This window comes from Empidonax traillii, unplaced genomic scaffold (genome assembly GCF_003031625.1).
Source record: "Empidonax traillii isolate 1590-97213 ecotype Southwest subspecies unplaced genomic scaffold, ASM303162v1 scaffold752:size306384, whole genome shotgun sequence".
NCBI lineage: Eukaryota > Metazoa > Chordata > Aves > Passeriformes > Tyrannidae > Empidonax > Empidonax traillii.
The window spans coordinates 112178-127846 of NW_020955945.1; the positions used below are offsets into that span (position 1 = coordinate 112178).

The following is a 15669-nucleotide window of genomic DNA, read 5'->3' on the forward strand; positions in this document are numbered from 1 at the left end:
GGCGAAGGGCAAAGGTCGGGCGGAAGTGGCGTCACTGCCCCTCAAAAAAAAGGGGCGGGAAGGACCCGCCCCCCGCGCGGGCTGCAGCCAATCGGCCTGGGGTGGGGTGGCTGCGCGCGCCGCTCGGCGGCCGCCATCTTGTGGGAGGGCAGAGGCGAAGGGCAGAGCGCGGCGGCAGCGACCGAGGTACTGCGGGACGGGGACAGGCCGGGGCAGGGGCTGGTCCGGTTCCGTTCCGTGGGGCGGGAGGGCGGCTCTGTGGGGAGCCGGGCCGAGGCTGTTCCCTGGGGCACCCGCGACCTTCGGCGGCGCCGCCCCTTCCTCCGTGTCCCTTCCCGGCCCTAGGCGAGCGCGGGGCCGCGGGTGTGGGAGCAGCCGGCGGGGCCCGGGGGCCGGGGTGAGGGCAGCAGGGCAAGGGCACCCGGCTCCTCCGGGAGATAGGCGCTGTGTGGTGCCTTCTCCCCCTTGGAAGGGCGCAGCGGCGCCTTTTCCGGGCTTTTACATCTGTCAGGCACGAGAAACGATGACCTTGGCTCTCCGAAGTCTTTCCAAGTCGTTTGCGGCAAACGTTTAGGGGGGCTGTTTCATTAAGATTTTTAAGTATGGTATAGTCAGTCCAGTTACCCTTACCTGGTTATAAGCCAGAAGTAACACTACCGGATTGTGTTAAATAAGAGATAGATAATACATGAAGGCTGTTTCAGTGACTACAGCATCGGCTGTGTAGTTTCTTGTATCTTCCTCGGGGGTACCGGTGGCTGCAGCATCTGCCGGGTTGAGTGGGTGACTGGAGGGTGTGTGGTGCTCTTGGGGTGAGTCGGGAAATTAACAACAAATGTTTGTCCTAAACATAAAACCCTCTTAAGAAAAATGTATCTCTAAGCATTCAAAAACCCCACCCTGCTCTTATTGTACGGGTGAGCAAACACTGGAACACGTTTCCCGGAGCACTTGTGGAGTCTCCATCTCGGAAAATGCGACAAACCTGACTGTATGTGTTCCTGGGTTCCTGTGTAAGCACTTCTGAGGCTTTGTAGCTGGCTTTAGTAATTTTCTGATCTGAAAAGTAACTGGGGGGAAAAAAAGTGTTTTTATACTGGGGTGGGAAAGTAAGGTGCAATAGAAGTGCACAACTGAGAGCAGAGCAGTTCTAATTAACAACCCTTGCACTCTATTTTGGTGTAAAAGTTGCAAAGTGGCGTTTTGAATCACAAAACAGAGTAGTGGCCTACCCTGAATCTTGTCATCAAGCTTTTGAGTATGTAATTGAAGCTGTTTCTTAGCTGAGCTAGCGAAGATTGATCTTAGTTGTGTTGCCGATTTCAGAACAATCGGCAGAAATTTGCCTGAGTTCAGTGGTTGTAGGCAGGACTGGCAAGTCTCTTCTTTATAAGTGCTTTGAGGAATTTTCCCTTTTATAATCGTCATTCTCTTTTTTTCATGTTTAAACTTGGTTGAATGAAGTCTGAAAATCATAAATGTTCTTCCCTTCAGAACCCCTCATTTGCGCATCTGCTCATGTCAGCTGTTTTGTACCTCAAGATACAGCACTCTGGATGTGCCTGCTCCCTTATGTGTGTCCATTGCTGGTTGAATGTCCTGAAAGCAGGTTTAGTAGCTGACAATGGAATGGTGGAGCTTGGTGTAGAGATGGATTTGATTTTCCTATCTATCCTGTCTAACTGACTTTAAATTAATTGACTGTTCTGTATTGCTTGTTAGGACAAGCAGCCATGGCTGGCCATGACTCGGGATCTCAACACCAGTTCACCGGATTTCAGAAGTACTTTAATTCCTATACAATCATAGGCAGGAGGAATGTACGTATATGTACATGAAGTTTTGTAGTCTAATACAGTGGTGTTTTCTGGGGTTTAGACTGAAACTAAATTTAACTTGATGTTTTCCAGTATGTAATAGCGACGTACACAGCTGTTGCACTCATCGCCTTGTATTTCAAGTTTAGGCCTAAGAAGCAAACTCCTGCTGTGGCAGATAAGTAAATGGTAAGTGCCTGATGTTCTTCCAGGACCAAAATGCTTCAATGCCAGCTCAGGAAGGAGTGATGAAGGACAAGTTGCCAATAAGACAGTCCAGTGAGAGAGAGATAAACATAGGCATGTGAATTTCGTATTTATAATTTTAAACCTCAAATAAACTATAGCATCAACTTATTTGAGGGCATTCTGGATGAAGTGAGCTATTAAAGGGAGTGAAAAAGTATGGCATCAGTATGCATCTTTTTCTTCTGACATGGTAAATGGGACTGGGGCAGGACACAGGGAGGAAGAGAAAGCAAGGAAAGAGGAGTGGAAGAATGTCGCAGCGAGGTACATCGACGTCTGCATGTGACTATTAGGTGCCTCTGGTCTGTGCTTTTGCTGTAAAATAGGGATAACTTGCTTTGTAGGTTATTGAAATAATAAAATAGTACTTGAGGACTTCTTGGTTTTATTAGAATTCCAAATAGAGATTAATGCATTCTGTTAAAACCTTCCTTCAAACCAAGTAAAGGAGCACTGTGTGATGTATTCAAGGCCCATGCAGAAGTGGCTGGACTTGTATAGCAACAACCAAGTGTTACAGAATTTTGGAGTCACTTTCAAATACGGGATTTTCATGACAAAATGCAAGCTATGGGCTGTCCTCATAGCCTGCAAAAAGGGGTATAACACAATAAGCTTGAGCACTGTTGTTGTGTGTTAAGGGGACATCAGTCACTTCTTCCTGAGTGTGCTGAAACCTGTTTGCTCGTAATTAAAATTGTTTGGGCTTGGGGCAGGGGGATTCTCGGTTACCACGGTGCAAGACTTGCTATGTTTGATCTCTGTTCTCTTGGCAGGTTGCTGGCATGTCGGAACCTCTGATCTGTGTCAATGTAACGCAAGCTGATGGCCTGTTGTGCTAATAAAATATAAATAATTACTTGTTTTATTGGAAATATGAAATGGTGCAAAAAAGCTCATGTGTGGCACTTCTCTTTTTTTCTTCTGTCAAAAATAATTATTTGTAGTGGAGATGGAGCAGCTGATTCCCATCATTACTGTTTAGGATGTGTTTCAACAGCAGCAAAGTTAAAGTCTTCTGAGCTCCCAGCACTAACATAGGAAGTGTTCAAGGGCTTTTTTTTTTTAACCTTAAAGGCATTTGTACGTGCTGGCCCTGCGGAATAAATCTAAGTTATTTTCCTGTCCTGTGAGCATGTTTGCTGCACAGATGGCTTCAGCTGTATTCAGTTTTCTGGCTGAATAATGGCGGTTGTACAGTGTAATAAAGTAGCTAGAACCTGTCACCCACCTTCAGAACAAGATTTACATGAAATGGCTACTCATCAACTTAACTATTTCTGATTACTTTGTTTCTGTTAGCAGAGTGCTCACAGTTACAGGCACCACTCTTGCCTCCCCTTGCAGCCATCAAGGGAAGAAAGTATCTTCTTGTAACATATAGGCACAAACTATGAGGGTGTAGTATTTATTGTAATATCAAAAGTATAAAACTGTACAAAATACAAAGGCAGAATGTGGCAGTGTTTTCTTTAAGCTGTCAAAAAATTGTACTTATATCCAACTCGTCATACTGAGAGCTAGGAAATTTTGAGGTACCATTACACAAATAAAAAAATTCATAATTTAGTTTTAACCTTTTTTCTTTAAAGGAAATTTCTAGGTGAACTTTCTAGTGACTTTGCCACACTTTATTTTGATGCATAATGCCTGCAGAATAACTTTACTTCAAGAGTTAGAGCCCGACAAGAGATGAGAGGGGAGGTAGTTCTCCATTTACTCGGCCTTAGAAATGACACATCTTGTTTTTATTTTCACTAGAGAGCCAGCAGAGTGTTTAAGTGTTCAGGCCCTTCCTGGGAAGTGATAAGGAACACAACAGATTTCCCTGCATACATCTTGTAAGAGATTAAAAATGAGAACAAACCCACACCACACTGGGCCTGGCCTTCAGTGAGGGCAGTTTCTGTTTGAAATTAGACCTTGGTTTCAATGTTCTGCATTTTTCAGTCTTCTTTAGAAATAAAGAAATAAACCACTGATCATTACTGGTTGCTCAGGAGGACTCACTGTGGTACAATGTTTTTGTGGGTGGAAACTGTCACTTCAGCAGACAAGCTGGCCTTTCAAAAGCAAACTGATCATACACTTATCCTTTCACTCTGCTATACTCTTCCAATTTCTTAGCTTTCTTACATTTTTTTATGTTAAAGCTTATGCAGAAAGGACACAAGTTTTAAAGTTCTTTTAGATCTAATACAAAGTAAAGGGTTTAAATCCGCTTTTTTAACAAGTGGGTATTTCAGTTGTGCCTCAGTCCCCTTTTTATTTTCTCATTCAATAAAGTATGAAAGTAAAGTTCATACTGTGCTTCTGGTTTCTTGTCACACTGACAGTACTGGCTACCTGTGAAAAACAGAGTAACAAGATCTGTGTTTCTGACACCTCAAGAGAGCACAAAGTTTGAAATCTTTTCAGGACTTACTACTTGGCTGATAAAACTCGTGCCCGGAGCTTCACGGCAGTGCCATGACCACAAGCATCGGAGTGTCAGAGCGGCTCTGTCAATGCCCTGGTTGTTGCTGTGATCTTCTCACCACACATGCTGCCCAGCACAGGATACAGTGAATCAAACTACATTCTTCTTTCCTGAAACTGGACAGTTTTTACTTGTGTTTGAGACTGATGAAACATTTGCTAACCATAAATTAAGTGCTTTAAAAAATTCATCAAGGCTGTTAACTTCTCACAAGTTTCAGCAGAGCTCAGTGCCATCTCTGAGAGGAGATGGCTCATTTCATATATGCATATATGTGTATCAAAAGCACCACGAACAGTTCCTTCTTTTACAGCCACGATGTCTTGTCAATCCCCAGCATTTTCAAACTGCAGATAAATATGAAACAGCAGAACTGAGAAATGCTGCCTGCATTAATTTACACAGTTTCATCTTCGCTGCAACAGACTCGTGGGGATCCTTGTGTATAAGACATTTCTTCTTGTCTCACATCACGAGGTCAGTACTGCAATGCCTTGGCACAGGCAGTCTCAGCTTCCCACTTTACTGTGAACTGTAGGCTCCCGCAGCCAGCAGCAGGTTCCTGCGTGTGAAATGGAGATGAACAACCGGGGTTGATTTGGTCATGTATGTACCCAGTAACAAGTCCTGTGAGTTTTCAGGCAAGTTTATGTGTCCAGTGGCTGTAGTAAAGTCATCAGTTTCTAAATCTTCAAATGCCTTCACAGCATCCCACAGACGAACTGTGTTATCCATAGAACCTAAAAAAAAAACCACAACAGTTTATTTTATTAATAAAATTGTATATAAAAAAAGTTGCTGGGGAGCATGTTAACAGAAGTAGAAGTTTAGAAAGCACAAGACTATAGCAAGGATCTAATATACAGCATATACACTTAAAAGTTACCAAGATTTCAGCTTTCTTGTAGTCTAACCTGGATGCCCTGTAGGCAAGGCAAAAAGAACTGCTCTCAAAACACCTGGGTTTGGATCACATCACCTACCACTGAAAAAGCAGGACCATCCTGTGGGCTGGATGTCAACTGCAGGTAAAGTTTATAATTTAAGAGGTTTTTGTATGGTTTAAGGAATACAGTAGCATTTTGCAAGCTCAGTGGCCTGTGCTTTCACCAGAGCACTGGCAAGTAAATTGGAATAACCACTAAGCAGGCTGGATCAAACCTGTACCCTATCTGTTAGCTTTCACTCCTACAGCAGTAGCTCCCAGAGGATTCTCACTGCACTGCATTTAGGAACATATTACTAAACAAATCTCGAATATTCCTAGTCTGGTTTCATGAGGAAATTACCCTCATGTAATTAGTGACTGGCCATCCTTTCTTCAACTTCTTGGCTAATTTCAAGCAGTTGACAAAACAGTAAGTTTCAAATTATTGAAATAACTACACATTTTAAGAAAACAGTTCACTGAATATAGAGAGACAAAAACAAAACTTTGTGCCTCCATGAAGGGAAAATTGGTAAAGGAGCTCTGGTACATTAAACACCTGAGAACCTATGTGGACAGGAAGGAAAAACAAGCAGGCTTCACAAGTTCTGCTGCTCATGGACCTGTTCATTAATATTGTATGCCCATATCTACATCAAAAATCTACCATGAAGAAATAGTAAGGGTGTGGATAACTCATATTCCTTTCTATCCCTTCCTCTTTCTTTAGTCCTTCTGCATTCCAGTCCCATCCCATTCCAGTATCCTGCACCTCTCTGGTCCAGCCACTTTTTGTCTGCCCTAGGGTTATTGCTTCAGATTCCGTCCCCAACACTGTACAGATTTACAACCTTCACTATCGTCTAAGTGCATGTGACACCTTTCCTTCAGATCCTGGAAGAGCGAGGGGTCACACTTCAGTGAAGTGCTCACCTCTGTACCAGCAGTTTTCAGTCGCTGCTTTTGCAAAGCAAGTAATTCTTTTTCTTTATTTAAGGAACCAATTATATCATTCCTGTTCAGACTTAGGGAACACAATGGAAACTTCACTGTTTCTTGTGAATTTTACCTGATGCTAAAATCTCCCCATCTCTGCTGAATCTGAGCGCGTAGATTGTGTCAGTGTGCCCTTTCAATTCGCCAACCATCAAGCCATGTCCAATATCCCATAGCAGAACTCTTCCATCTGTTGCTCCAGTAGCCAGGAATCTTCCATTAGGAGAAAATGCCAGTGAATGAATTGGTCCCTAAAACAGACATTGAGGGGCAATCAACCAAGAGAATTAAGTCTACTCACATTCAGTCAGTCACGCTGTGTTTGCTTGAAACATTACTGTTTAGAATCTCACCAGAGAAATGAAATCTCTTTTACACTGAATGATATGACTTACCTTATGTCCAGTGAATATTCTTACACAATTCCCATTCAAAACATCCCAGAGCCGTATAGTCCTGTCTGCTGAGCCTGTGGCAATATAGTTGGAATTTGGATGAAATCGTGTACACGTGACATCAGCAAGGTGGCCAGCAAATATCCGTAGTGGCTGGTAGTGATCTGTTGCCCACAGACTGAAAAGAAAAGCTTTTTTAATAAAAAGAACTCTAAAGAAGTTCAGTACCTGTACCTGTGGGAGCAGCTCCAGAGGAAGCCACAAACATGCTCAGAGGGCTGAAGAGCCTCTCCTGTGAAGAAAGGCTGAGAGAGCTGGGGCTGTTCAGCCTGGAGCAGAGTTGTCCCTGCTGAGATCCTACTGGGGCCTTTCAGTACTTGTAAGAAAGATGAGGACAGACTTTTTATCAGGACCTATTGCAAAAGGACAAGGGATAACAGTTTTAAACTAAAGGAGGGTAATTTTAGACCAAAGGAAGAAATTTTTATAAATTTCTTTTTATGGTGGTGAAACACTGGCACAGGCTGCATAGAGACGTGGTGGATGCCCCATCCCTGGAACATTCAAGGTCAGGTTGGACAGGGCTCTGAGCAACCTGATCTAGTTGAAGATGTCCCTGGTCATTGCAGGGGAGTTGGACTAGGTGACTTTAAAGGTCCCTTCCAACCCAAACTATTCCATGATTCTATGACTTGTAGCTCAGTTAGAAATAAAAGTAATTATGGAGTGGTTTCGTACAAGTCAGTTTATTAAATTAGCAGGAACTTTTTTTGAAAAATACACCTCTCAGAGGAGAAAAATAAAGAAAATTCTATGAAGCTGGTAAACATCTGGAAAAGAATACTTCTAATCAGAGGGGTCACATAAGAGGACATCATCTCTTTAGTCATCAGATAATATGATGTGTGTTGAAAAAATAGTAAAACTACATTAAAACATTAATTGGCATGAAATAAAATTCATTTTCAGTTATATCAACTAATGACTTACAGGGTTAATCCACCACAAACTAACCCAGACAAATAAAAAACACATCCAGTTTCTTACCGAGCCACTCTGTCGTGTCCCCCTGACACAAAGTAATAACCATAAGGAGAGAACTGTGTATCCCACACTGGATAGTTGTGTCCTTTATATCCCACCAAACATGTGAATGTTTGGAGACTCCACAATCTGACAGTGCCATCCTCAGAACAGGACAACAGATAGTTCCTGTCACAGGAGAAAGTATAGTGTATTATATCAAACTCACACAGGGGCTGTGTAACCATTGCATAAACACTGCGAGATGTCCATGACAAAACTGTCCCCTGAGCAGCACCTTTAGCATGTCACACATAAATCAGTATTTCAGTGGGGTAAGCAATAAGAACCAATTCAAGCAGAATCCAGTCCTAGGCCCTTATGCAAAAGAGAAGATTGGACACTGATGATTAATTCTGTACTGAGGGGAGAGCAAAAAAAAACCCACGCCACAGAGTTATATGAAAAAATTACTAGTACACTGCTGTGCTATGTTACTTTAAAAAAATCTTTTACTGTAACTGAACATTTCAAGAATGTTCATAATGTAACTCTGAAAATTTCAGGATTCCTTGAAATAGAAATCATATCATGTTCACATTCTCAATTAATAATTATAGACTATGAATACGTAGCCTATAATGTTCCACACAAGGTTCACTTATCAGCTGTGTTTCTGTGATGGTTGTTTCCTGACTAGACACAAGGAAAAGCAAAACTTGAGACATTTAAACCTTCTTTCTACTGTCCAGACTCCCATAACTATGTAATGGGTTTAAATCTCTTATTTTAAAGATACTGTTCGATACATTTTGAAAATGTCTCAATAGAATATGACAAACTTAAACGTAATTACGTGCTACTGATTCTGGTTTTATGTTTTGCAATACTATAAGTTAAATCAATGCTGCAGTATTTTTCCTCTATGTCACTTAGTTAAAACCCAGCTTAAACTACAGTTTGCAAAATAGATGGTCTATTTTGCCATCTAAGAACCTCCAAAACAGTGCTGGTATTCTCAGATCCAGTTGATTTCAGTAATAGTTGACAGCGCTCAGCACCCTGAACATTATGAGCACTTACATAGTTTCTTATAAGCTACATGAACAAGAATTGCTTTAACCTGGAAAAAGCTTCATTAAGAGTAGGTTTTCTATCATTAGCATGCAATTAAAACTGAAGACAAGCAAACTAGTTAGCTATTACCTATCAGGACTGAAGCTGGTGCCATAGACAGGTCCACTGTGACCATATAAAATCTTCAACTCACTTGCTGTTTTCTCATCCATGATCCTCTCCAAGACATCATCCGATTCTTTGTCGATAAGACTGAGGTCTGCAAGATTTCAAAGTTCATGTATCAGAATAACTGTCAGAAGTTCAAAAGTAAATGTCATCATGATACCACCTGTTAAATATCAAGATTAAGAAATGTTTGCATGGTATCCAGCTTCCACCACAACACATAATAACACAAACAGCAGAATTAAAGAAGCCTAGTTTCCATGAATTTGTGTAGGTGTTGACCTATAGGACCTTCTCCTCGATCCTTCTCAGAGTTCCCTCCTATCATGTCCCCCAGGGTACCTCTGGTCTCTCCCCTAGATCACCTAAATCCAACTGTCTACTACACCCAGTAGTTGCCCTCCAGTTAAGAAGCAAGATGGCTAGTTCCACACTAGTTATGGCCAGTTCCATACCAGCTATGGCTACTTCCAAACTTTCTGCACTGACCACCTCACAGCAGGTGTACATGACTGGGATTTCTCATTCCTTTAAAATGTTTCTAAATCGTAGTACATAAGATGTAATCATACATCTGTGCACACTTTTTTCTCTGAAGTGAAGCATCTAACCACTGAAGACAACTCCCCTGCCACAGACATCCTTCCCTCTTGAGGCAGACCACAGCTGTCACAAGTCATGCATGCTCATATTAAGCATTACTGTCTTAATTACCTGCTGCTGTTTTCACACTACGAAGCTTTTTTGGAGTCACAGACCACACTCTGACAGTAGAGTCAGCAAAGCCTCCTACAATCATGCTGGAGTCATCTGTAATATCCACTGCAGTCAGACCCTAGACACAAAATACCCATTTATATTGTTTGCATCTGTCATGATGCATTTCAAGTACTACAAAATACTAAGAACTAATAAAAAGGTAATTCAACTTATTTACAAAAATAGATGGAATTATTCTAGGATAAACATAAACACGTGAATTCTTGCCCTATTAAAAATAAAGCTCTATGTATGAAGCAGAGTCAATAGTGACAAATAGTAACTGCCTTCCAGTATTCTGGTGCCAAACACCTACTGCATTCTGTAGGATACACTTAAGGCCCCACAGGGAAAGTGAAAGAAGGAATTACGGCAAATCCAAGCAAAACCAAGGACTATGGAAATTTTATAGTTTAAGGAATCTTTAAAGAGAACTTTGAACATTTTGGAACGTAAATTTTGCAATGCCTGTTCCAAATACTCCAATAACCCTTGCCAACACTGTTATGTCTTCTTTCTTTATTAAAAGTAATGTTCATAATTTTGATTCCTTTTTCCATATTATCCAAACTCTTCTTTCACCAACCTGGTAAGCATTAAGGAATGTGTAGAAACAGATGGAGGGCAGGCACTCTGGGCCAAGACGCACACGCCTTGCAGCTTCCTTCATATTCATTACTTTATCCAGCTTGTCAGAGTCTTTCAGTTCAGGCAGAGGAATTCTACACAAGAAACACATGTTTTTGCAAAGTAAAAGCACCTTCCTTATTGTAAATCCAAACAATTAATGTGAAACCTTCCCATGCAACCCTATACCTCAATATTCAAGTAAGAAACAAGAATTAGAAAAAATGAAACACTACGTAGAAGACTAACTGATGAGAGAGCGAGCCAGTAGCTTCAAGAATTTCAGACAGGCAGAGGAACAAGATAATTAATACATTGGTTATGACATGAAAAGATTAGTGGGTAACTAAGTAAAACTTTATCAAGAGAAATCTAGATTGACTTGAAGGGCAATGGCAGATGGTTATATCCTAAGGTTTCCATTATCTCCCTTAGATGTCTTATGGCTAAAGCTGTGTACAGCTGAAATAGCCAAATTCTAAAAATGCCATGTGAACAGCGATGCAGATTTGGCACGACAAGACTGGATTTTAAAGACTTCTCTATGCATTGTTCCCTTAGTACCTGTTTTGGGGAGGAGCATTAGGGTCCTGCTTTTTACTTTTTGACCCTACATTATCTTTTTTAGGTTTTTTCTTCTTTGGCTTTCCTTCCTCATTTTCTCCTTCTTCATCTTCATCATCCAAAGGCACGTCAAACTCTGGTTCTTTCAATAAGCCAAAGAAAACCTACAAGCCAATAAAAAACACAAGACAAAACAGTAATTGCTGTTCTCACCAAAAACTAATCCTTTAATGGCAACTTTTCAGCGTAAAAGTCCAAGCAATAGAGCTGCTCCTTTAAAACTGCTGTTTAATATTCCTGCATATGTTACTGCTCAGCCCATAACAAATATAGTACATGTTCTTCTGGTTTACCCAGCAACTGATCTAGACAACTCTAAGCTCTTCCACCATCTCTTAGCTCTTCCTTAAAGTGGAATCCCTACACCTTACCTAATTTATTTGTATAGTACTGTGGTATTACACAAACATCCCTTGCAGTAACAACCGGTGGCAAGTAAAAATTATATCTGTTGTACAAAAGAGGAAGCCAAATAGTCAGGTGTCCGTTTTAAAACTCCAGAGCAATTAATGAATTGGTTTATGTCAGTGGGCTGGACACAAGGTTCTCTCTCAAAAGGTTCAGCAGCTTCTTCCACCAAACAGTGATATACCTTGATCTCTCTACTCCTGTCAACAATTGTTAGTACAGTTCACTTCCTTTGTTCTGATCATGCTGTCTTTTAAGATCTCAAGTTACAACTGTCAGCCTATACTATGGGATCTCCCTTAAAAACTAGGGAGAGTTGTAAAACTAGGGAGACTTGTTTAATTATAGAAGTGCAAAAATCTTTGCCTCCTACCTTTGCTTTATTAGCCTCTCTTTTTGCCTCCCCAGCCAAGCTTCCAACCATAGCATCTATCTGTTGTTTGCTGCGAGGCATTCCATCAAAGATATCAATGTAAAGATGCTCCTGAACAATGTTCCAGATCTGATTGTTCTGCTTTTCCTGCAGATGCCTCTTCAAGAGCTGGTAAGAGTCACGGGAAATACGCAGGACAAACTTGCTTGTTCGGAAATCCAGCATGGTCTCATTACCTTTCATGTGCTCTTTTTTGGTTAAGCTAGAGAGTACACGCAGGTCATCCTGGTAATAGCACTCCTGATCCCCATGAAACCTATTGAAACAATTTAACAAAGGTTTATTATGAAAACATTATCTCCTAAAGGCACACTTATGTACCTTGCTTGAATATGAAACATCTATGTAAGGACCGTTTGGAAGCTACTGACTACATATGGGATTTTTTTTTAATGAAATTAAATTCATCCAGGCGAAGATACACCAGTGATTTACTGTGCACAGTAGGAGCATTCAGCAGTTAAAAAACACGATGAAGAGAACACACGGATGGAACCTCTCAGGATTTCATACACCCAAAGGGTTCTCGCCTGAAGTAAACAGTTACGCTAAATGTTTATTTCCAGAAATTAAACCCTAATTTGTGGTACCATACAGGGCATTTTTTATTACACAAGACTACTTGGATGCATTTATGTCTGATTCATTATATGACATACATTTTACAGTCTACATGTTTCTCCCTCTCCATTTGCATTACCTAATACCTAACATATCTTTAGAGTTTTCCATTTTTACTCAACTTGTTATAAACTGGTTGTGACAAGGGGCATTTTAGCTATCTACCATTACAGAACCATTTTTGCTGACCATTTGGAGGGAGACAAAGTTATCCTTTCGGACTGTAGTATTTCATAACTGGTCTGAATCCAGAAACAAGTTAAATTTAATTTTCTTTTCAATTAATAAACAAATGAAACATAGCAAGAGCACAGACAATTACAGATTAGCCATCAATTAACTTCTTTAATCTCATTTGAAGAATTTAAATTTACATGCTATGATATTAGCAAATACTTGTAGTGTACATTACTTTGGCATCTCAGTGCAATTTTCAAGTGCTAAAAAATTACCCCACAATCCTTCCCTAAAGATGCAACATCTCTTCATTGATACTTTTGCAGCAAGGAGCCCATCAGCACACCATAAACATGGTTCAAAATCTGCCAATGGACAGTTCAAAAGCGTGTAGTTTGCACATCTTTCAACAGGAGACAGAAATTTAAGAACTGTTACTGCAATCCATGGCACCATTACTTCAGATTTCAAATCTCTTCAACTTTAAATAAGAAAAATGTGTACATCTGTATATATATACAAACCTATGCTACTGTAGCTTACAGGTTTAACCAAAGCAGCGAACACAAAATGACACAAATGCACAAACGAAAATTAATTACCTTTCAAAAAAAGACTTTGCCTCACTCTCGTGTTGATTGTACACCAATTCCAAGTACATGTGCACAAAGAGAGGGTAAAACAGCTGAGACAGCTCTGCTCGGTGACAGTCCAGGGAACACTCGATGAAGTGTTTCAACCCGCTGTAGTACTCCTCGTACAGCGTCGGGTCCCCTTGCTGGTTGTAGGCCGACAGCACCGCGCTCACGTCCGGCTGATCCTCCACAACCACGGCGCCTCCAACTGCAAAACCATCAGCAAACAACAAGAGCTTGTCAGCCTGGAAGAGCTGGTGAGCAAACAGTGGCCCCAACCCGCTGGTCAGGTGAGACAACAGGCAAAACACGCTGTGTGACTGCTCAGCACCACGTCTAAGCCACACAGGTGAGAGGGTGGTGGGACCTTACAGTCCAGCAGCCAATTTTCCCAGCACCTCCAGCAGCTTCTGGGGCTTTCCCTGCCAACAGCTGCCTGTAAGGTATCTAACCCCGTGCCTCATTCAGTCAGTATTACACGTGTAAAGGAAGAAGCCACTGGCATCACCAGAATAAGTTATCTTTACCACTAGGGCTAGAAACTCTCAAACGAGAAGCAGAATGTAAGACGTACCCACGATAATTATTTTGCATCCAGTAAAAAAGCAACTTAAGTTAATTAATTCACAATTAATTAATAATTCACTAAGAGCACCTCGCAACTGTCACAGAATAGGGACACTTTAAACACTCTGGCAGCTCTGTTCTACACAGCAGTCGTTACAGACTTTAATTGTCTTGTCTTTTACATAAAAACTATCTTATCAGGTGATGGCAGGAACAAGCTGACTTTATGATGTACATTTACTGGAACTCAGACTATCAGTTCCCAAAATTTCATTATACTATTCTGTAAAGCTGCCTCACGGAACACCTTGATTAACAATACTTAGAAATTAATTATCCAAAGGACATCTCAGGTACGCAGCAACTCGATCAAGAAATGCAGAAAGCTTCATCTACAAGCACCTAATGTTTCCATCAAAATGCAACCTGTACATCAGACCTCCGTTCTCATCCCTGCTAACTACAGTGGAAACCGAGAGTCTCCTGCTACTCTGTTAGTCGAGATTGAACACAAAGACGAGGGGAAGCACCTCTCACTTCGACAGTGCTCCTTTCAAACACGAAAGGCACCCTATTCTTGGTCCCTTGATCCAGGAGATCCGGACTTCTCCACGGATTGCATGGGTAATGACACACACACGGGCCTCCCAGAAATCCGGGTAAGGCTCTCGGGGGCGTGACCTGACACCGACCCTCCTGTTTCAGCACCACGGGGAAACCCGGGCACACGGGCACCCCGTTCCCAGGGGTCCCGCCGGGAGGAGGCACCGACCCCGCAGTGGCCGCGGGCCCCACCTTTCCCAGGCGGCACGGCGGCCACTGCGGCCACCCCGGGGCTTGAAGTCGCGACAGTGGCGACGCTGCCTCCGATGGCGACGGCGGCAGCGCCGGAGCCCCGGCCGAGCAGCGCCTCGCCGGAGTCCGCATCGCTGCCGGAGCCCACCAGGAGCCCGGCGCTGGCGGGGCTGAGCGCGGTGGCGCCCAGGTCGTCGCCGAGCAGGCGGGCTTCGCGGCGCAGGATCTCCTCGGACTCGCGGAGGTTGCTGCGCCGCAGGAACTGCAGCACGGCCACGAGCGTCTGCCGGTCCAGCGCCGCCGGGGAGGCGGCCGGGCCGGGCGCCGCGGGCTTCGCAGGCGCCGCATCCCCAGCGCCCCCCGCCGCTTCTCCCTCCGCCGCAGCGGCCGGGGCGGCGGCGGGAGCGGCGGTGGCGGCGGGGGGCGCCGCGGAGGGCGGCGGTGGCGTCCCCGCTTCGGGGTCCGGCTGCGCCGCCGCCACCTCCGCCGGCTCCTCATGCAGCGCCGCCATCTTGCGCCGCCGCCACGCGCGGCCGCCCTTGCGACAGTGAGGGCAAAGGAAGGGCAGCGCCGCCACCGCCTGCGCGGGCACGCGCGGCTTCGTTTTGCAACGCTGTCGGGAGCGCTTTGCGGCAGCGGGGGCTGTGAGGGGCGGTGGGAGCGCGTTCGGGAAGGGACTTCCCGGGGCTCCTGGAGGATTCCAGTGACGGCCCTGGGACTGTGTGCCCTCTGGGTCCTCAGCGGCCGTGCTGCAAATTAGGTTAATTACGGCTGGGCCGCTCTGTTTTCCAGGTATTTCTAATACTGCTTCTTTCATTGGTGTTTGTTAAACAGAGGTTCTTTTGTACCCATCGAAAGGGTGAGAGAGCTGGGGGTGTTCGGGCTGGAGGA

The 15669-nt window shown here is 43.3% G+C and overlaps 2 protein-coding genes across 2 annotated transcripts; one reads left to right on the plus strand and one right to left on the minus strand.

Annotated features, from left to right (window-relative positions):
* Positions 1 to 72: 72 nt before the first annotated feature.
* ATP5MD (ATP synthase membrane subunit DAPIT) lies at positions 73 to 2963 on the plus strand. The gene is made up of 4 exons (XM_027900824.1): positions 73 to 186; positions 1723 to 1820; positions 1911 to 2006; positions 2843 to 2963. Exons 2-3 carry the CDS (start codon positions 1734 to 1736, stop codon positions 2001 to 2003), a joined length of 180 nt encoding a protein of 59 aa, XP_027756625.1. The 5' UTR covers positions 73 to 186; positions 1723 to 1733; the 3' UTR covers positions 2004 to 2006; positions 2843 to 2963.
* A 500-nt stretch (positions 2964 to 3463) lies between these two features.
* Positions 3464 to 15297, minus strand: TAF5 (TATA-box binding protein associated factor 5). The gene is made up of 11 exons (XM_027900823.1): positions 14779 to 15297; positions 13384 to 13624; positions 11924 to 12239; positions 11083 to 11246; positions 10478 to 10613; positions 9847 to 9967; positions 9094 to 9223; positions 7912 to 8076; positions 6865 to 7042; positions 6543 to 6720; positions 3464 to 5285 (listed from the first exon to the last, which is right to left on the minus strand). The coding sequence occupies exons 1-11, from the start codon at positions 15287 to 15289 to the stop codon at positions 5068 to 5070; spliced, it is 2358 nt and encodes a 785-aa protein (XP_027756624.1). The 5' UTR covers positions 15290 to 15297; the 3' UTR covers positions 3464 to 5067.
* Positions 15298 to 15669: the final 372 nt, after the last annotated feature.

Bases quoted from the DNA above. Each gene is read 5' to 3' on its own strand.
- ATP5MD (XM_027900824.1), top strand. From the start codon at position 1,734: ATGGCTGGCCATGACTCGGGATCTCAACACCAGTTCACCGGATTTCAG. The intron at 1,821-1,910 runs GTACGTATATGT...GATGTTTTCCAG, and splicing joins CAATCATAGGCAGGAGGAAT to TATGTAATAGCGACGTACAC.
- TAF5 (XM_027900823.1), bottom strand. From the start codon at position 15,289: ATGGCGGCGCTGCATGAGGAGCCGGCGGAGGTGGCGGCGGCGCAGCCG. The intron at 10,614-11,082 runs GTACTAAGGGAA...TTTCTTGTGTAG, and splicing joins AATGCTCCTCCCCAAAACAG to AATTCCTCTGCCTGAACTGA. The intron at 8,077-9,093 runs GTAATAGCTAAC...CTCCTGTGACAG, and splicing joins ACCAGCTTCAGTCCTGATAG to GAACTATCTGTTGTCCTGTT.